This window comes from Aspergillus puulaauensis, chromosome 2 (assembly GCF_016861865.1).
Source record: "Aspergillus puulaauensis MK2 DNA, chromosome 2, nearly complete sequence".
In the NCBI taxonomy this organism is placed as follows: domain Eukaryota; kingdom Fungi; phylum Ascomycota; class Eurotiomycetes; order Eurotiales; family Aspergillaceae; genus Aspergillus; species Aspergillus puulaauensis.
In genome coordinates, this window is record NC_054858.1 from 1,415,060 (window position 1) to 1,436,319 (window position 21,260).

General features: G+C 55.4%; 4 protein-coding genes across 4 annotated transcripts; 1 reads left to right on the forward strand and 3 right to left on the reverse strand.

The window, feature by feature from the left end:
* Positions 1-1,908: 1,908 nt before the first annotated feature.
* On the reverse strand, positions 1,909-14,269 carry APUU_20587A (putative hybrid PKS-NRPS biosynthetic cluster; the record flags this gene model as incomplete). Its single annotated transcript, XM_041699244.1, has 9 exons — positions 1,909-4,820; positions 4,866-6,716; positions 6,766-9,696; positions 9,750-9,973; positions 10,018-10,594; positions 10,646-12,835; positions 12,882-13,208; positions 13,270-13,587; positions 13,636-14,269. 9 exons carry the CDS (start codon positions 14,267-14,269, stop codon positions 1,909-1,911), a joined length of 11,964 nt encoding a protein of 3,987 aa, XP_041552349.1.
* A 1,338-nt stretch (positions 14,270-15,607) lies between these two features.
* APUU_20588A (cytochrome P450) lies at positions 15,608-17,256 on the reverse strand (the record flags this gene model as incomplete). The annotated part of the gene is made up of 3 exons (XM_041699245.1): positions 15,608-16,041; positions 16,128-16,797; positions 16,852-17,256. The coding sequence occupies 3 exons, from the start codon at positions 17,254-17,256 to the stop codon at positions 15,608-15,610; spliced, it is 1,509 nt and encodes a 502-aa protein (XP_041552350.1).
* A 340-nt stretch (positions 17,257-17,596) lies between these two features.
* APUU_20589A (uncharacterized protein) lies at positions 17,597-19,088 on the reverse strand (the record flags this gene model as incomplete). The annotated part of the gene is made up of 5 exons (XM_041699246.1): positions 17,597-17,728; positions 17,786-17,971; positions 18,024-18,375; positions 18,448-18,937; positions 18,986-19,088. The coding sequence occupies 5 exons, from the start codon at positions 19,086-19,088 to the stop codon at positions 17,597-17,599; spliced, it is 1,263 nt and encodes a 420-aa protein (XP_041552351.1).
* Positions 19,089-19,676: 588 nt separating this feature from the next.
* APUU_20590S (isopenicillin N synthase family dioxygenase) lies at positions 19,677-20,785 on the forward strand (the record flags this gene model as incomplete). The annotated part of the gene is made up of 3 exons (XM_041699247.1): positions 19,677-19,838; positions 19,925-20,068; positions 20,117-20,785. 3 exons carry the CDS (start codon positions 19,677-19,679, stop codon positions 20,783-20,785), a joined length of 975 nt encoding a protein of 324 aa, XP_041552352.1.
* Between the last annotated feature and the right edge of the window lie 475 nt (positions 20,786-21,260).

The following is a 21,260-nucleotide window of genomic DNA, read 5'->3' on the forward strand; positions in this document are numbered from 1 at the left end:
CCTCGGGCGCTTTGATCAATGACAGTGGCTGATTCACCGTTGATCTTCGTCTCGATCGTCAGGACACGAGCACTTGAATGCTAGGACCGAGGGGTCGGTCAGGTGGTGTTGGTTTTAGTTGTACTATAGAGTGCTTCCGTGGCCCGTTCAGAGCGTCAAACCCAAGGGCCTCAACTGCAGCATTCATTGAGGGAACTGCTTCCGGCCAGCGACAGACAGACTATCGAAACGAACAGATCACAGCATCAACAGCGTGCCCGCTTACCCCGCACGATCTTCGTAGAAGCAAAGGCTTGGTTGGGATTGCGATGGAATTGGGTGAAGATATTCCCCGGATTTTGGCCCCGTGATGCGTTACCATTTATCAATTTTTATCGAATTTTTAGGTTCATTCCACCCGACCTTGGAACCTTCTTCCAGCAGATACGGAGTTGTCCTTGAGAATGTCCAGAGGGCCAGTCTACACCGGATTGATGAATCAAACTGCGATTTGCGATGGAAATCCCACCCCCTCAGTCTCGTCCATCTTCGTTGCTTTTTCTCGACTCCGTTTTCAGCAGCTCCCCGCATGCCCTTGACTGTTACTCCAGTTACTTCAGGCATTCGGATATCGCTGTAATGCAATGACCCGTTTGATTCTGCCGGTCGGGTCCATGCATTTCTCCATCTCCCATGCAACGAGTGGCAGGTCAGACAACTCATAACAGCCGTGTCAGAATGCAGGACAGTCGCCGTGGCAGTCGATCCTCGAGGAATTCGCCACCAGCCACCCGCCCAGCACCACAACCATGGCCAGTTCGAGCTCTGGCTCTGGCTCTGGCCTCTGCTCCTCAGGCAACCAGTGCCACGGACGTACTCCGTAGATTCTCCGCAAACGCTTGTTGACTTGACAGCAGCAAGGGGCTTGTCAGCATAACATATCATATCATATCACATCGAACCCTCGACGACAGGATTCAGAATCGATGATGAAATCACGATGATTTCATCCATCCCTCCAGCCAGCCCATCCTTCAGCAAACGGACGGGAAGACCTCCGAGTACTGCGTAGTTATCGGCAGACGAGTAACAGTAAATATGTAAATACCCAAAAGAGGAAATACCAAGGCACTCAACGAAACGAAACCATCGACTGGTCCTGGCCCGTATCCAGAATCCTCGATCAGTGGTCCTTGCCGACCTCGCGTAACTCGAACCAAGCAAGCAACGCAACATGATCCCTCCATCCTATCTCCTCCCCCCTTCACAGTATCTCAAACAATCCGACGCATTCAGACGGGTTCTGGGTCCGGCTCAGCACGACATACCGTGACATGACATAGCTGGAACATTCGACCACACACCACAACTACCTTTGTTGACTGACTACCCCCGCCCTTGTCGTCGTCAGCATCACACCATCCCTACCTAGGGGGCCACTCGTAGGGACGCTGCTGCTGGGGCGATCGGGAGTTCCTAGTCTCTACCGTAGGCTACCTACTCAAACTACAGAGGGGACAGCTGGCCGGTTTGGTGCGTCCTGTGGAATCTCAGTATGCAACGTATGACGTCTGTCGCTTCTGTTTGCAGGGGTGAGCTTGGGCCTCTGACAGAAATATATATACACGCATATATATATTTGTATTATGTATTACCTAGTATAGGATTCTATTTGGTTCCATTGGTTTCCATAGTAATGATTGGAAGGTGGTGTTTATATATAAAGAACTGGTTGTACAGCAGTACTTAACAATCAAGTCACGATATCTCATTTCAGCTATCAAAAATCAATGGAATAGTAGAAGAATAATAAAGAAAAGAAACATCTTGCTAATTATTCTCAGATATATATACAGTATAAAATATAAACAAATGAAGCTCAATCAAACCAACCAAACCATACAGCACAACAACAAGAATCAAAACAATTTATCTTCTCAATTCCAACCCACTAACACCACCCATCGTAATAAAATCCGTACTCGAAAAATGCCAGCTCAGCCCCTCTCTCTTCGCCCTCCCAGCCCACTGCAACGGAGGCAAACGCTGGAAGTCCGCCGCCGCAGGAAGCATATCGAGATACTTGGCCACATGCTCCATAGTCATCTTCACCTGTGCTGGATGGTGAACAAATTGCGGCTGCTCAGCAAGCACAGCACCGGCAATATCAGCACCCAATGCATCAGCGGGCGTCAGGTCAAAGGTCCCCGTCCACCCACTGGGACTCGGGAGCGCCTGTAGTTTCTCCGCGAGCGCGGACATCTCCTCGAGGAGCTCGAGTGGTGCGTCGGGCGTTACCTCTGCTGCTGGGGTGAGGCGGTGGATATGCACGGGCAGGTTTGTTGCCTTGCTGAACTTCTCCAGATACACCTCCGATGCCCATTTCGATGCGATGTAGCCGTTGGAGCCATCGGTGGGAGGGGGCGACGAGGCGAGGGATTTCGCCGCCGCGTAGTCATCTGTCCCTGTCCCTGTCTCAGCGGTACTGGGACGGAGAAGGTGTGCTCCCCCGCTAGAGATGAAATGCAGAGGAGCGTTATTCTGCAATGCCAAACTCGCCAGAGTCTTGGTGGACTCGACGTTCGGGCCACGCAGTTTATCATAGTGGTCCCAGAACGAACGGTTGGCGCCGCTGTGAACCACAATGTCTGCTTCGCGGCCGATGGACTTGAACTCGGCCTCGGATAGTCCGAGGAAAGGCTCATCGAGGTAGCCGCCGTGCAGGACGAGTTTGTTGGAGCCGTTCTGGGTCAATATCTCGCGGGGTGCGTCGGTAGAGTGGCCCCGGATAGCGACGCAGTGGATTTTGGAGACCTGCTCGTCTGCGACGAGGGCTTTCATGATGCGAGAGCCTAGGTAGCCAGTGGCTCCAGTTAGGACGACGGTGAGATCAGACGTCTTGCGGGATGCAGAGGAGGAGGATGCTGCAGCAACGTTCTGTGGCGCGGTTTCAGCATCCCAGTCGATCACGGCCAGGGACTCGCTGTTTTTGATCTTGAGAGCCATCGACATCAATGTGCTGGCGTCGTAGAGCGTCATGACCGGGACAGACACGTTGAATCGGTCTCGGATGAGTCGTTGCAGGCGCACAAGCAGGTACGAGTTGCCGCCTAGATGGAAGAAGTCGGTGGTAGCGGTGATGCTGGTCGCTTTGACGACGTCCTCTGGAAGACAGCCAGCCCAGAGTTCTCTCAGGGTCAACTCAGTCTCGCTGAGGTCCGCATCATTCTGCTGAGAATCACCGTCGACAGTGGGCAAGGGGCGTTCTGCAATTGCGCGGCGATCCAGCTTGCCGTGGGAGTTGAGGGGCATACTGTCGAGGGGGATAAACATGGCAGGGCACATGTACTTGGGCAATGGGAGACGCTGCTGGATGTAGGTTAGGAATTCCTTGCCCTCGGCCTCAGGGAAGTCGGCCTTGAGTTCGACGTGTGCGACCAGGAAGTCCGGGTTGTGGTGGTCGGTGACGATGGCGTTCACGATCTCGCCGCCGGCGGTTTCGATGATTGAGGCCTCCACGTCCTTCAGGTCGATGCGGATGCCGTTGAGCTTGATCTGGGTGTCGCCTGCCATGCGTCCTTCGTAGTGCAGATGGCCGTCGGCGCTGTAACGCCCAAGATCACCGGTTCGATAGAGAGTGGGCAGCTGGCCGGGGTAGTGGTTAGCAGGCGTGATGACATCTGGGAGGAATGCCTTTGCAGTCAGCTCAGATCGGTTGAGATAGCCTGCGATGTTGCCTGCGCCTGCAACAACAATCTCGCCACTGACTCCGACAGGGACAGGCCGGAGGTTACGGTCCACGACGTAGACTGCCATGTTCGCCAGTGGATATCCAAGAGAGACAGCAGGGGCTCCAGCATCTGAAGGCGCAGACGCAGTGGTGGGATCAATTTCAGTACCGGTGATGACACCAGCCTCAGCAGGACCATAAACATTGACCAGCTTGACATCCGGCCTACGGAGCAACCCAAAGTCCTTGACCAGCGCGTTGGAGAGAGCTTCACCGGAAGAAAAGGCGAACTTCAGATAATTCGCGGCGCTGAGATGGTTCGACCCGTGACGGAGCCACTGCGTGTACTCGGAGGGAGTTGCATGGACCCAAGTGATCCTTTCAGACTGGATGAGCCTGGTAATTGCGAGGGGATCGAGACGCGTTTCTCCTGGAACCACGTAGAGAGTTCCTCCGTTGCAAAGCGCCATGAGGATCTGCTGCATGGAGACATCGAAGCTGGGCGCACTCTGCTGCAGGACCTTCTCGGCTCCAACACCAAAGGTGGCTGTCATGGCCTCGACCTGGTTCACAAGACTGATATGTCGGATAGGGAGGCCCTTGGGGACACCAGTTGACCCGCTGGTGTAGAGAATGATGCTGGTCTCGTTTACGTTGCCAGCAATGGAGGGAAGCGCCGCCTCACTCTTTGTTCCACGGTCAGGGACAGCTACGATGGCAGTCTGTGGAGCAGCCTCAAGCTGAGGGACATCAGAGACAGTCTGTTCGTGGCAAATAATGGCAGACGGCTGACTGTCGTGGACAAGACGAGACAGCCGAGAGCAAGGCACACGTCTATCCAGCGGCAGGTAAACAGCACCAACCAGCCAGATTGCCAAAAGAGAGCATATGGAGTCGGCTGTGGGCTCTTGATATACGCCCACGATGTTACCGGTGACTACTCCGGCTTTGAGAAGAGAAGAAGCAATCGAACGAGCACGATCAATCATTTCCGTATAGCTTAATTCTGCTCCTTCACCGTCAACAAGAGCAGCAGCTTCTGGGTTCGCTTTAGCCACATCCAAAATGCGCTGGATAGGGGTAGATGGCCACTGAGAAGAAACAACAGGCCCTGGAGAGTCAGTATAGATTTGATACTAGAATAGAGGGAACTCACCCTGTCCAATGGAAACAGCACGGTCAATATCGGGAGAATCATAAAGAGCAGGCTCGCCAACGGGCTTGTTCGGTTCCATATAAGCACACAGCTTCACGAGCTGCACATAACTCTTCAATAGAAGAGCAACGCTCTCTTGAGAGTAGAGATACTGCTGCATGCGGAACCGGACGAGGATCTCGCTCGCAGAAACATCGTTGATATCCACAGCAAGGTCAAAGAAATTGTGAGTCAAATGGGCATAGACCTCGTCCTCCACAACCCCAAGACCCTTGGGGGCCGTGAACTTGTGCTGGAGATAGTCCATGAAGACCTGGAAAACGGGCGTATACGCCGCCGAGCGCGGCGCTTCGAGCTTCTCCAGGAGTGCATTGAAGGGCACGGTCGAGTTAGCAAGGGCTGCGTACGACTGCTTGCGCGCCTCCTCGACCTTCTGCGCAAAGGTCTGCGCGGGCTTTCTTTCGAATTTGAGCGAGAGCATGTTCACCAGGTACCCGATGGTCCGGGACACGCTGGGGTCCGCGCGACTGGCGTCTGCAAAGCCGATGCAGAGCTCGTCTATGTCCAGGAAGGCAAACAGGAAGACGCGTAGGACGGTCATGAAGAAGTGGAACCGGGTCGCCTTGAGGGTTCGGCATTGCTTGCGGATCTGCTCTGCAGTGGCAGCGTCTATCGACGCCATGGGAGCTTCCTCGAAATGGTATCTTGTCACAGGCAGTCGAGAGCTGACCTTTGCCACGGGGAACAGGGGGATGGGATCGGGGATCCGGCCTAACGCTCGACGCCAGTACTCTAGCTCGGAGCGTCTGCCGCCAGTCTGGAGCTCTTCACGCTGCTTGGCCATGACGTCGGTGAACTGGGTTGTCACTGCTGGAAGACGCTGGCCCTGGTACAGGGCATTGATCTCGTCGAGCAGGACGTTGAAGCTGAAGCCGTCGATGCTGATGTGGTGGAAGGCGAGCACCAGGCAGTGGGAGGTAGGGCTCATGGACAGCAGCAGGATGCGGATGGTCTCGCCAGACTCAATGTCAAACACATAATTCCCAACGTCCTCGCATACTCGCCGGGCCTCATCAGCGTCTGCAACCTGCACAGTCTCCAGCTGCAGAGGCGAAGTCTCCAAAACACCCTGGGTGGGCTCATCGTCGTTCTCGGAATCCACGAAGAAGGCCGTCCGCAGGGCTTCATGTCTCTGGCCAAGCTGCTTCACAGCGTACTTCAAATCAGGGATCTTGATCCTTCCCTGGAGTGGGAGACGGAACTGCATGTTGAGAACCGTGGGGTCGTCCAGGTGCTTCACGAGGAAGAAGAACTGGACTGAGCCATATCCCATCTTCACCTTGCGCACGTACTTTGGCGATTCAATGGAAGTAACTGAGGCAGGCTTCTCGACCTTGACCAGATCTGACTCTGAAGCAATAGAACTCGGCGGCGGAGTGGCTTCAGAAGACGAGGGCTGCTCGGTGGAGCTGGGCTCGTCGTTGGAAGAGGACGTTTCATCCAACTCAGCGCTCTTTTCGCCCTCGTCTTCTCCCTCTGCTGCAGAGACTTCAACAGTAGGGATTTCAGCAGTCGCAGGGGCGTCGGCTGATGGAGCATCCTTCTTCGCAACCTTGGGGATCAGGTCTGGGGACATGCGCTCCATGGTATCCTCGATCATGGCAGCAACCGTGGCACCCCCAAGCAGTTTCAGAACCGGCATGTCAAGGTCCAGCTCCTTGGTAAACCACACGCGCATATCCACAGCCACGAGCGAGTCGATACCAAGCTCGACAAGGCTGGTGTCGGGGGAGATGGAATCGTCGTTAGGATCAAGACCAAGCTGCTTGTACAAGGTTGATATCAAACCATCTGATAGGGTTAATATACCTTCAGGTGGAAGAATGATATGATGACTTACTTGTTAAGACCTTCTGAACATCCTCCATGGTAGTCTGCTCCTTCAATTGAGACCGCACCGACATGGTCTTGGAGTCACCTCCCTCAGCAGTGGCAGCCCTAGCCTGGCGGTAATGAGACAGACGTGGCATATCCAACCAGGCAGGGGGGTTTGGCTCTTTCTCAGGGTCAATAGGACGAAGAGCCGACGAGACCTCAAGGCACCGTCCAGAACCAGGAATACCAGCAAGCACAGCCTCAGCAAAGAACTGGTGGAAGTCGTACTCGGAGATATTGGCATACCCCAGTCGTCCAAGACGCTCCAGGATTGTGCGGTCTGTACGAGTGATGTATCCCAGACCAAAAATACCAGCGAGGTTCATCACACTTCCCACCAGGCCGCGCTTCTGGCGGCCCTCGACAAGACTCGCCATGAATCCATTGGCAGCGGCGTAGCTGGTCTGCCCGAAGTTTCCGGTGACATAGGCCAGGGACGAGAAGACGATGAAGAAGTCCAGGTCTGGGGTGTTGAAGAGCTCGTTGAGATAGATTGTCCCGTCGACTTTTGGGCGCAGAGTCTGGTCGAAGTCCTTGTGCGAGATGACATTAAAAAGACCGTCGTTGAGAATCATGGCTCCGTTGCCAACACCCGCAACAGGGGGTAGAGTCTTCCTGATCTTTTGCACGACGTTGTATGTAGACTTGCGGTTTGTGGCATCCATCGCCATGACATGAACCTCAGCACCGTACGAGGCCATCAGATCAAACCACGCCTGTTCGACGTCCGGCTTGCGACTGGTGAGAACTACATGGCGTGCACCACGCTGTACCATCCAGCGGCATAACGACCTGCCCAGTTCTCCTGTAAGACCGACCAGCAGGTACGTGCGGTCACTCCTGAAGGTGACTTCGTCCTGGACGGGCGAGAGCTTTACTTGTGCCTTGTCCTGGCTCTTCCAGTTCACGACTTCGATCTCGTTTCGTGCTGAGGAGGCGCCAATCACTTTGTCCAGAGACAGTTCCTTGGGAGAGTCGTCTTCGTGGTTAACTTGGCCAAACACGTCTGTTGTCTTCTGCAAAAGAGCTGACAGGCTGTTCTTCTCAACAGTACCCCAATGAAGGGAGGCAGTACTATAGAATCCATCAACGGAGATGACCCTGCCCTGAGTCGAGGAGATATGGCGGGCAAGACGAGCTCCAAGGCTCTGTCCCTTTCCTCCTCTCAAAGATGCATCCACGAAAGCCGTAACACCCGCTGGAACGCGGCGAGCAATAGAAGTCTCCGGGCTGGACGGGTGAATGAACGAAAAGGGCAAGCCAGAGTCAAGTTTTGCACGGTTTGTCGTGGTGAAGAAGGCCCGGTTGGGCTCTGACGACGTGAGGGCAAGCAGAGTCCGAGCCAGCCCTTCGCTGGCTTCATGGACCAAAAGACGGCCATTTCCAGGTGTACGGTTGAGAATCGACGTGCCCAAGCACACGTCACTGGCTATCTGGATAAGGGCATGCTCTTCAGAGGCTGGGACTGCGATGCTGACAACCCAGTGCTTGGGGGCCTGGACTTGGGAGCCGTTTTGATGAGAGAATGCGAGGACTCGCCGTCCTGACTGAGAAATCTCTCCAGTTACAATGTACAGGTGTCCAATGCCTTCGATTTCAACGGCCTTGGTCGACGATCGAGATACATTGATAACCAGCTGTCCAGCTTCAACCGCCTTGGGCGCTGTATCCTCCTCCAGGTCGAACTGGGAGTTTGCATGCGTGAGGATAACCGGCTTTTCGGCAGGATCCACGGCCTCTCGAATGGTGCGTCGCCATGAGTTGTACTGTAGGTTACGGCGCTCGCTGGGACGGTATCTGGGGATCCGGGACTGTCCCTGGGTGACGCGAACTTCACGCTCGAGGGTCCAAACAGGCCGATACGGTTCGATGAGGGTATGCCAGGCATCCGAGACCTGCAGACGCAGCAGGGTCTGAACAATGAGATCGGTATCGAGATTGTCGGCGACGTCAAAGTCAAGAAACTGGAAGCGCATATCAGGCTGTTCACCGACGAGACAACGCGCCACGCCGTTCATCATGTTGGCGTAGGGCTGCTCGCCTGAAGCACCCTGCACCACCCACAGAACGTTCCGGCATTTCTCGGTCAGCATCTGCAGGCCGGCGAATCTCTCGGGCGTGAAGGGCGAAAAGACTGGAGCGTCGAGCTCGACCAAGCTCAGCAGCATCTGGCGCGGATGGAAGTGCGATTCCTGGAGATCCTCGACGGTGTCGACGATTGTGATCTCGTTGACGAACGGCTGCAGCTGGTCCTTGACGCTCTCGATCAATGCGTAAGTGGTGAATCCGACGCCTCCGAGGATCAATAGGTTGTCGATCTTGATCTTGCTGTCCTCCTGCAGCGGCTGGCGGATCAGGCCCATCTGCTTGTCAACAGCCTGGGTCAGCATGACCGAGAAGGGGGCCATGAAGACATCGTGGGACGGCGTCGAGGTATCCAGCCCTGAGAAGCCAGTGGCACTGAAGAGCTCGCCCCAGCGCTCCTTGGTGACCAGGGGGTGATGAGGACGGCCATCGTTCTCACCCACCCACCATCCAGGCAGACATCCAAAGAAGAATGTCGGCCGGAGGGGCTGCACATCGGTGACTTCCAGCATCACCAAGTAGCCACCGGGCTTGAGGAGCTTGCGTGCATTGGCCAGGGTGGTCTCCAGCGAGTGCGTGGCGTGCAGCACGTTGGATGCGATGACCAGGTCGTAGGTGCGTTCGGTATACCCTTGCTGGCTGGGCGCCTTTTCAGCATCGTAGGTCTTGTAGACCATCTTGCCCGTGTGCTCCTTGAACATATCCTGTGCCTTGAGGAAGAAACCGGCCGACACGTCGGTATATGTGTAGGAGGAGTACTGGTCCCCAATCTTGCGTAGGACTGCTTCAGTCGTACTGCCAGTTCCGGCACCTGCGAATGTTAGCCCTAACCAGAGTACTGACAGCACAGGACAGTGGACGCACCAATTTCAAAGATGTCCATGCGGGGGAATCGGTGCGAGAGCTGCTTCACCAGATCCCCAAGGTATTTGTTATACTCCGCGAAGGCGTAGGTATTCCTGTAGATGTGCTCGAGCAGCCCTCCATCACGCACCAGCTCGAGGAGGGAGAACTCGCCCCTGACGAACGGAATGAGGTTCTTTCCCACATGCGTGAGGCTTTCAAAATCCTCGTATTTGGCAGTAAGCCTAAATCATCAGTATGTATCTTTCAAACCCAAAGAAGGACGTACTCATCCAACGGCCCCTTCAGCATCTCCCACGTATCATCCATCCACTCTTTGCGAATAATAGAATGCTCTCCCCGCGAAACAACACCCACAACCTCCGTCGCCCAGTCCAGCATCTTCCTCGGATGCCAGTCACAGCGCTCCCTCTCCTCCGCCGTGATCGTCTCATGCAGCTGCTTCAGATAGAAGAAGCACGCCCGCTCCACATACCGCGCATGCTCCCACTCCTCATCCGTCAGCGTCCACTCCGCAACCCCGCGCGCCGCGTCAGGCTCCTGGTAGTTCCAGATGGTGTCGGAGAAGACCTCCCTGTCGTCGCTTTGCGTCACAGGTGCCAGCGGGGAGACCTGCAGCCCCTCGACTTGGACTGCTTTGTTGACGCCCGTGGAGTCGAAGATGTCGACGTCCCCTGCGACGCCGTCGACGGGGGACACGGAGACGTTGGCGTCGAAGGGCATGTCGACGCCCAGACCGGCCTTTGCGCTTTGGGCGCACACGCTGGGGTTTATTGTGATTCTCTTGATGCGTGTTGGGACGAGGACGGTCCAGAGCCGGCCGTCTCCGGGGGCGCCCATGGCTCCTATCATTAATTAGCAGACAATTCTTAAAAAGGAGATAGGGTTGGTCGTACCGAATATACCCTGGAAGGCGACGTCGAGAGTCGATGGGTGGAATGTCAAGGAGGTGGTGTAGTCTTGCGGCAGCTCGGTGTGGATAATACCCTGTGCAGCATCGGTTGTGCGCTGCAGTGAAGTAATCGAGCGGAACATGTCGGTATAGTTGTATCCCAGGCCCCAGAGGGTGCTGTAGAAGTGGTCGATGTCGACGTCGTTCATGCGCACCGTGGAGGCGTTTCGCTCAGGGAGAGTCGACAGGGAGGGCTCTCCCAGCTGGAGACGAACAGTGGCACAAGAAGCCATCACGAACCCAGACTCTTTGGACAAACAGATGTCACACGCAAAGTCTGCCGTGATAGACGACTGGTCAGAGTCCTCGACGACATTCATCAGCGAGCAGACAACCTCCACCGAGGCGTTCTCGTCCTGGAAGGCCATTGCCCGCAGGACCTGCACGTCCATCAGCTCTACTGTTGCAATATCCTCAGCCGGGGCGAGGACTTTGGCGGCTTCGAGGGCCATGATGGAGAAGCCGGCCCCCGGGAAGATCAGCTGCGATTGCACCTGGTGTCCGCGAGTCCACGATAGCTGGCTGGGCTTGATGAAGTTGCGCCATCGGTACTCGCGGTCGAGGCTGTCGGCGCGCACACCGAGCAGCTCATGGTGCGCAGCAGGACGCAGACGGAGTGCAGCGGAAGACCTTGACTCCATCCAGTACTTCCTGGAGTGGTCCCACGAGTAACCAGGGACGCTCTCGCAGAGTTGTGGCAGGTCTTCGGCGCCGTCAGCCAGTAGGGCATCAACTCGTGCAAAGTCGACCACCGGGCGAGGCATACTGGCCCAGATGGCGCCGATTCCGTCAGAGAATGACTCGACATCGTCTGAATTACGACTTAAAACGCCGCTGTAGGGGATTTCGCGGCCGAGCTTGTCGTTGATGGTCAGCGACGCAGGGCCCTTCAGCGCAGCATGCGGTCCAACCTCCAGTACAAGACCGATATCAGTCGTGCTGGAGACGGCTTGTTCCAACGCCTGCGAGAACAAGACAGGCTGCAGCAGATTGTCACGCCAGTAGGTGTTTGCCAGAGTAGCAGCGATCTCAGGGCCGACTTCCTCACCCTCAAGAACGGAGGAGAACCAGCGAGTCTCACTCTGGGGCTTCAGGACCTGCACACCAGCCCTCTTCATGGCGTCAACATAGGGCTCGGCGCATGGCTGCATGTGGTATGAGTGATAGGCCGTATCAACCTTGAGCAGACGCGCAAACTTCTTCTCGTCTTCTAAGATAAACTGCGCCTCACGAACAGCCTCTGCATCGCCAGACAGAGTAACGCTGGCAGACGAATTGCTGGCAGCAACCTGGAGACGACCCTCGAAGGCCTCCAGCTCGCACAGCTCCTTCGCATCAGCGAGATCAGTCCCTGCAGCCAGCATTCCTCCTGACACTCCCTCTCGTCCGCGGGCCAGTCTGCCAAACTTCCCTCGGTAGTATGCAACCCGGATGGCATCCTTGGCGCTGAGATAGCCAGCAGCATACGCAGCACCGATCTCACCACTCGAGTGGCCGACAACAGCATCAAATGCCACTCCAGAGTAGGACAGGAGGTCGACCAGCATTACTTGTACAGCCGTGCACAGGACCTGTGAGAACTCGCCCTCCATAACGCGGGACTCCTCAGCCTCCTTTTCGAGCTCCTGCACCAGAGACCACGACGGCCTGTCCTCGGTGGGAAGCTGAGCAAGCGAGTTCTCCAGTTCAGCAAATATCTTCCTGGCGATGGGCGAAGATTTGACAAGTCCCAGCCCCATCTGGGGCCATTGGGCGCCCTGGCCGGTGAAGACACCGAGGATCTTTGCGTTCTTCGCTGAGGCGCGGATCCCAAGGGCCTTGCCGTCCTTTTTGCTGTCGACCTTGGCTTGCAGTTTTTCTTTCAGTCTCTCGACACTGCTGCTGCCGGAGACGGTCGTTCGGATTGCAAAGGCTGATCGTCGGGATAGAGTCCATGCGCTGTCTCTCAGTCGTGGCTCGGGGCTGTTCTCGATGTACTCCAGGAAACTCGTTAGTTGGGCCATCACGGCCTTCTCGGAGTATCCAGAGAATGTAAATGGAACTGCAGTTCCGCTATTAGGTTTTATATCGACGATATTCGTATTCGACGGCATGTAGCTTTCTACAATCGCGTGTGCATTGGCACCACCGAACCCTATGCAGTTAGAAACAGTAAACAGATTTTGACTTCGAGAACCTACCAAAACTATTGACACTGACACGCCGAGGAACACCCGGAGCAAGAGTAGGCCACGGCCTCGGGCTGGTCAGGATTTGGAGCTTGCCATAGTACGGCTGGATATCAGGATTCAGGCTCTCGAAGTGCATGTTAGGAGGCAGCGTCTTGTTCTGCACCGCCAGCGACGCCTTGAGAAGACCAGCTAGGCCAGCCGTACCCTCTGTATGTCCGATAACAGTCTTGATTGACCCGACAAAGAGCGAGTCGGAGACCTTGGTATCTTCGCTCCCAAAGTACGCATTGTAGATAGCCCTCGCCTCCTCGGGATCACCAGCCTTGGTACCGGTTCCTGCATTGTCAGTCCCTAAAGCCGATATACATGATTCAGGATAGGATAGAGAAGGACGAACCGTGAGCTTCAAAAAACTGCGGCCTGTCGGCCTGTTTCGTCAGATCAAGGCCGGCCCGCGCATACGTCGAGCGGATGAGCGCCGCCTGCGCGGTGCTGCTGGGCATCGTGATACCGGTCGTTCGACCGTCCTGGTTCAGACCTGTCTCCCGGATTACACTCTCAATGTGGTCGCCGTCTGCAATTGCCTGGCTCAGCGTCTTCAGCACCACCGCCGCAACACCCTCGCCGCGAGCGTAGCCGTCGGCGTTGGCGTCCCACATGCGAGATCGCCCTGTTGGCGAGAGCATGTTGACGTTGCTCTCTGCGATATAGTTTGCTGTACCTATTAGCAACTATCTCCAACATAACCCAGGGATGGTCGTACTTGGGGTGAATATCAAATTTGTGCCCGCCGCCACAGCAACCTTGGACGATCCCTCGCGCAGAGTCTGGACAGCATGATGCAGGGCCACCAAACTCGACGAGCAAGCCGTATCAACCGTCATCGATGGCCCAGTCCAGTTAAAGAAGTAAGAGATGCGGTTCGAGAGGATACTCAGCGCCGAGCCCGTGGCAGCATTCTTAGGGACAGACTCCAGATCCGCATAAGTGATATGTGCATAATCATTGCACATGACGCCGACATAGACAGCCGTCGGCGAGCCGGCGAGATCCTCAATCTTCATGGCGCCGGACTCGAGCGCCTCGTACACGACTTCCATGAGGAAGCGCTGCTGCGGGTCCATGGACTCGGCCTCGGAGGCGGGGATGTTGAAGAACTGCGCGTCGAAGGCGCGTGTGTCTTCGCTGAGCTGGTATGAGTGCAGGACGTTGCTGGAGCCGTGGTGGTGGCCGTCCGCGTTGTAGAAGCCGTCGGCGCTGAAGCGATCAATCTTGCGCAGGACATCGCGTGGTGTCCGGAGCAGGTCCCATAGTTTGGAGGGGGAGGTGGCCTCACCTGGGAATCGACAGCCGCTGCCGATGATGGCAATTGGCTCTTGGGGGTGGTTTTTGGCCATGGTTGGTGATAGTTATGTTGGGTATGGAGATGTTCCGTTTGCTTGGGCAGTGAATGGTAAGGGTGTGGAAGGGCTATAGTGCAGCAAAGGAACAGGTCCAACGATAGGGTATCACAAAAGAGAAGTGTTGAGCATGGAGACACAGGATATTGTGCCGACACAAAGCAGGAATTGAATTGGTATTCTTCCACGTTGTCAGATCTCCAGGGACGTGCAGAACTGAAGTATCAATTGATATCCAGCCCCCACTGAACCATAGTTCCCAGCTGCCAGCTAGATGCACGACGGGATGATCCATCTGAAGCTGTCCGTATCGAGTAGCTTACTGGACTGCCTGGAACTGGTACATGTCCTGATCGGTGATCTGACACTTGCAGATTACCCGATTAGGAAATACCACGGTCAGCCCTAACACCCGGCTCTCCACTTCGTAGTTCGTACGGCTGAATGAACTATACATGGAACATTATCTTTGACTAATTGCAGTCACTGTATACTCATACAGTCAGAGTTCACAGCCCCTGCACTTTGGGGGCTGAAGGGCGTATCCAGTATCCAGTATTATCCATCATCCCACTCCCCCTCAATCCTTTACAAAATATCCCAAACATTCACCAGACCAAAACTGCAATTTCACTGCAACAGTGACAATGGCAGCCCCAGCAGAAACCACCATCCACAACCTAACCGGCACTTGGACTCTCGTAGGTTGCCCACCCAACATCCATCCAAGCCCTAATTCCACGCCCTAACTCCATGCGCTAATTCTCGACTGTGGTTGCTGGTAGAACTTCACCCACTCCGATGACCCCTCCCCAGCACTAGAGCTCCAAGGCGTGTCCTGGCTCGTCCGAAATGCCATCGCCTACGCCCCCGTTACACTCAGCATAACCCAAACCGTGGACGGGGACGCGGACGGCGGCACGCGAATCACCAAAATCGAGTCGACGCAGTCCACGCTCGGCCGGACGGTGTCGGATGTGAGGTTCTTGGACTGGGAGGTCACAGAGCAGCAGGATCATCCGCTTTTTGGCAGTCTGAGTATGCGCAGTCGGTGGGCGAAGAGGAGGACTCTGGATGATAACTTCTTGGTTGGCGATGGGGATGCAAATACGGATGGGGATGAAGTGATTGAGGTTCTTGTTCTTGGGACTGAGTGGACTAGCCATCAGGTCTGGGGGTTTGAGGAGATTGATGGGCAGAGATATCATACGAGACGGGGGGTTGTTAGCAAGGGCGAGCAGCGGGTGCAGGTTCGTATGGTGTATGACTGGCAGGAGCAGCAGTAGATATCTGTCAACTGTTTATTTATACTTGTATCTTGGTAATATCTAGAACTCAACTAGTAAAACCAACCCGCACACCATAATAACTACTCAAAACCAACCCCATATGCTCCCTCCAAGGCCTCTCATCCCTCCTCTCCAACCCCCCACCCCCAACCCTCTGCACCATCCTCACAACCACATACGCCGCCTCCGTCAGCGCCTTCTGCTGCCCAAGACAGATCCTCGGCCCTCCACTAAACGGCAGGTATCCCCATCCCGGCCGCAGGGGAACCTTCTCGTCCAGCCACCGCTCCGGCCGGAACTGCTCCGCGTCGGGCCCGTAGATCGCGGCGGACCGGTGCATCGTCCAGATGGAGTAATGCACAATCGAGCCCTTTGCGACGAACACAGGCTGCGAGCCGTCTGGGCCCCCACCGCGGGGGAGGGAGGTGTGTCGTGTTGCGCAGCGGATGTTTGTTGGGACGGGGGGGTATAGACGCAGTGCTGCATATATTAGCCACCAATAAACTAAAGTTCACAACTCCATCAAATATATAGGTAGATGGGTAGATGGTAGGAGGTATACGCACCCTCATTCAGCACAGCCCGGACATACTTCATCTCGCGGAGCTGGGTATACGTCGGGAGGTGGCCATCCAGCCGGGCAACCTCGGTGTGGAGTTTCGCCCAAACAGCCGGATGGCGAGAGAGTTCCAAAAAGGCATGGCTTAGTAGACTGGCCGTGGTATCTCTGGCCGCGAGGAGCACATTCAGCAGCTCGTTGCGGATCTGCACGCCGTCGGCGATGGTGTTGACGAGTTCGCTGAGGAGGTCATATCGCTTGTTCTCGTTTCCATTTCCAGGCCCAGTCCCAGGCCCAGTCCCTGTTGATCGGTGGAGGGCCTCAGTCACGTATCCATCAACGGAGGAATGCACCAGACGACAATCTGCGTCAAAGGCCTTATTCCTGACGAAACGGAGAAACGGGCCTAGCTTTGCACGGACCTGGAGGTGGGCCTGGGCGTCGTCGAAGGCGCGCGAGAACTTCTCGGCGTCGGAGCCTGGCGGGCTGAGTTGGAATCCGACAGGCTGGCCCAGGAGAGAATGCGTGGCGCTGTCGAGGGTGAAGTTGAAGAAGAGAGGCTGCAGGTCGACGGTCGAGCCGTCGTCTGGGATCCGGCTGAGGAGGTTCTGGACGTGCTGCTCGATGATGGGCAGCTCGGAGATCTGGGCTTTGCTGAGACTGGGACGGATGAGGCCCTAACTGGTCAGTTCAGTTCTCATGAAAATAATATATTGTGAAGGGAGAGAAACCCTAGATCTCTCCCAATCCGGCCCATCCGCAGTAAAAATGCCATGCCCGAGAAACGGCTCAAACGCCTCATTCCGGGCCCCCAGATTAAAGTCTCGAAACTGCGTCGCAAGCACTGCCTTGATGTTCTCCGGGTCCGAGGTCGAAATGAACGAGGTGCCCATCACAACGGCCGAGATGGTCGGTCCGTCCTCCCTGGTGCCCTCGAAGTGCCGCTGCAGCGAGACGCCGTCGCGCGAGCTCTGCTGCATGCGCCGGAACAGCGACAGGCCGAGGATCTTTTCTGGCTGGGGGACGGAGCGCGCGAGATGGAGGCCATGAGTCTTGCGGTAACGGTAGGCTGAGAGGGCTGCTGCTGCTTTGCGGGCTGCTATGGCGAAGAGGAGTGTGTATAGGATCCAGTGCATGGTGACAGACTGACAGTGGGTGATGTCTGGATAATGGATCCAGTAGGACAGTAGACAGTAGTACAGTAATAGAGGGATTGAATTTCCTGGCGAAAGCTTGCCTGGCTTGACTGCGTACGAGCGTTGAGCAAGTCAGCTTACGGTCACTATGTGGGCAGTCTGACTGCATACGCATGTGTCAGATACTGATTATATTACTGGTTAATATAATATTGATTTATTTCCCTTAAGAGAAGTTATTCCCTACAGAGTATCTTCGCATTGACTTGATTAAACGTGTCAGATCATCTAGCTATTCACTACAACATTCCTGTCAGATTCAATAATCCAAGTATTCACATCACTCTGCATCAGCTGCAGTCTTATTATCGTTAGGAATCAATTCAGCCTCGGACTCTGTGGCCATGATGCTCTCTGCGCGGTTCATGTCGTCGTTTGTCGGCATATTAACGATAATCATGTACAGTACTTTCTACAGTCTGTTAGTTATTGAATCATACTAAAGTTGTAAAAGTAAAGGAAAACATACATCAGCAATCTTGCGCTGACGACGTGGGTTGCGAGGCTCCCCACGCCACTGGGCGTTGTAGGGCACGGCACCCCCTGTGGCCAGCGAGATGGGCGACTTGTTGGTGGCATCGTTTGGATCAGCAAACTTGGACGTGAATGCCCGCTGCGGTGCCGCTGCCAAAGGACTCGATGGGTTTCTGGCGGCCTACCAATATCTTAGTAGTCTCTACTTCAGTCCTGAAGGATCCTTAACTCACGTATTCAACCTGCGCACGGCGGTCATAGTAGTCCGCCACAAACTTGCGGAACTTCAGATACCTCCCCTGCTTCTCCGCCTGCTCAGGATTCTCCTTCATCCAGTCCAGCACGGGAAACACCAGCGGCGCCGACTCGGGGAACGCAGAGGGCCCCGTTTTCCCGCTGTTCGTGCGCAGCTTGTCCGTATACTTGCGCACACCCGACTTGGGATCCGAGCTCGTGGCGATTTTCTCCGCAAGCACCTCCTCAGTCATGGCCTCTTCGTGCGTATTATCGAACGAGAGAACGAGGCAGTACAGCCCGCGGGGCTGGAAGAAGCCCTCGTTCAGCTTTTGGAGGAAGGCGTTGGCCCTGTCCATTAGCATCATCGTCTATCCATCATCTGCATGTATATCAGATGTAAAGGAAATGTAATAGACTCACTGCACTCGCCCCCTCATCTCCATCGCAATCGCATTAACCACCTGGATAGCGAATCCCACCCCAGCGCCCATCGCATGTCCGGGTAACGCAAACGCCGCCGCAGCCGTCAGGTTAAACGCGCCCATCCACTGCGGCGCTCGACTGGCGCGCGTGAAGGTCACCAGGAAATCCATAAAGGTGCCCTGGTCGATTCCGCAGCGCTCGAGGTCTGGTGCGTAGGCTCGAACGAAGCCGCGCACGCGCACTCCGGGTCGGCGCTGGGGGATTATGACGGGTAGTGGGAGTTTGCCTGCTGTACCTGCAGTGTCTGGTGTAGGTGCAGGAGCAGGATAGCGCTTGATGAAGTCGTCGGCCAGATGGGCTGGGTTGCGGATTTTCTTCTTCTGGTCTTGATCCTGGTCGTCGTTGTCGCTGTCGGACAGGCGAGAGACGTCGTCCTGGATCTCGTCGAGCGCCCACTGGTCGTCTTCTGGGGAGGCATCATCGCTATCTTTTTTTTAATTAACACTGTGTCAGTTATAGAGGTTACATGACATACTCTGAGGTTGGGCTTGGTGTGCTTTGTGGCGGTTGATGGATTCAGCCACCAGCCCAATGCTGGCGGCCACGACCATGTTCATTTTCTCCAGGACGACGACCATTTTGCTTGCTTCCTTCGTCCTTTTCCTTCGGTCCTTTGCACAGCCAAGGCGCGGGGGAGAAAGGACGGCAAAAGGAAAAAGGACGGCGGGGGGTATACCAAAGACCAGGACGAAAGAGGAAACGAGATAGTAACGCCAGGCAGCAGCGGGGCAGATCTGACTGCGAATATGATTGGATTAATCGTGACAAAGAAGCCAACAGATGGAGCAAAAGAGGACACAGATTGGCTGCGAGTGGGTGTGTGGATTGACGGTGGATTCGTAATCTGACGCAGAACTAACAGGCTAAGCCTGGATTAACAGAAAGCCAGCCGATCTGCCGGCTTGTCCAATGCTTCATTAACTCTCCCTCGCTGATTCGCTGATTCGATTCCTCCTGCTAGGGCTGACCTGTCAGCACTGCCTGTTCAGGCATTCCAGTGCGACGCTGCTCTTTCTGCAACAGCTGTTTCTGTGTGCTGATCTGATCTATTCCGATCTGGCCTTGCTGATGCGCTTTTATCTGCAAGTGAAGTATGGCCCATCTGCAGTCGGCCCCAGCCGACTCCAAGCCATGTTTTTAGATTCTATTATTACGATTATTACACCATGGAGCTTCAACGCCTAGACTATACAGAACTGTCCAGCAGCGACCGCGAGACCCAGCAGGCCGCCGACCGGCAGCTCTACACAGCGCTGTCGCAGTTAGGGTTTGCAAAGATCACCAACCACCCCATCGCGCGGCCGGTGGTCGAGGAGCTTTTCTCGTGGGTAAGTGGAATAATCTACTGAAACAAGCCCAACTTTGGGGGCCAAGCTCGTTCTGAAGCTCACGACTGCGATTGGATCGCTTGCAGACGCAGCGCTTTTTCGCGCTGCCCCTGGAGCACAAGCGAACAGCAGCCCACCCGCCGCAGCCAAACCCACATCGCGGATGGAGCTGCATTGGCCAGGAGAAGCTGTCGGTGATTAGACAGAACAAGGCTGTGCTGGATCTCAAGGTGCCTCCCTCAATCCAATAAAGATGTAGTAGCACTAATTACCAGCAGGAATCCTTCGACATGGGCCCCGACGACGACGAGCTGTATCCCAACATCTGGACCGACGAGCACGCCCTCCCCGGCTTCCGCGCCTTCATGTCAGACTTCTACAAGCGCTGCGACGCCCTACACCAACAGCTGCTCGTCGCAATCGCCCGGTCCATGCACCTCCCCGACTCCAGCTTCACGCCCCTCTGCGCGCGCAACAGCAGCGAACTGCGCCTGAACCACTACCCAGCCGTGAACCCCGACGAGCTGAAATCAGGCAACATGCGCATCTCCTCCCACAGCGACTTTGGCACAATCACCCTGCTCTTCCAGGACTCTGTCGGCGGGCTCGAGGTCGAGGACCAGGCGAACCCGGGGCGCTATCTTGCTGTCGAGCCCGCGGATTGCGCTGATATCATCGTCAATGTGGGGGATTGTCTGCAGCGCTGGACGAATGACCGGCTGCGCTCGGCGAACCACCGGGTGACGCTGCCGCGGGGGAGTGTGGGCTGTGATAGTGATAGTGGCTTGGTGGACAGCCGGTATTCGATTGCTTATTTTGGCAAACCGAGTCGTGATGAGACGGTGCGGACCTTGATGGCGCTGCTGCGGCCGGGCGAGCAGGCAAAGTACACGGACGAGATAACGGCGTGGCAGTTTAACCAATTGCGTCTTCTGCAGACTTATTAATCACTAGCACTCTTTGTTTTTAGTCTGGTTATGGAAGTTGGAAGTTAAGTTGGGTGCCTGAAGACTCGGATACGACTAGCTGAAGATACGACGGCCATTCAATTACTATTACTCTATCAATCGAATAGCACTTAATACTGTTGCATCGTTCTCAGCCCCTGTACTCTGATTAGCTGCTCTTTTCGCCCGTACATTAGTGGCTGCCCAGCTTACTCTTCGCCTAAGCAATCCTATAGCACGGAGTATAGAAGCTAACTAAAGCCCGAAAATGAGACAAGACAAGACAAGATCCAAGCACGCCCCACTTTGCTAGCTGCTGCTGCTGTTGCTACCGTGGGTGGCTATGGCCGCAGGGCTGTACTACAATAGCAATTATAACTCCGCCCCAATCCTGGCCTGGTACTTGGCTGCGAAACAAGCTCTGTTCTGATACTGCCAAGTCTGTCATCCAGTCTGTTGGGTTGGAGGCTGCCTA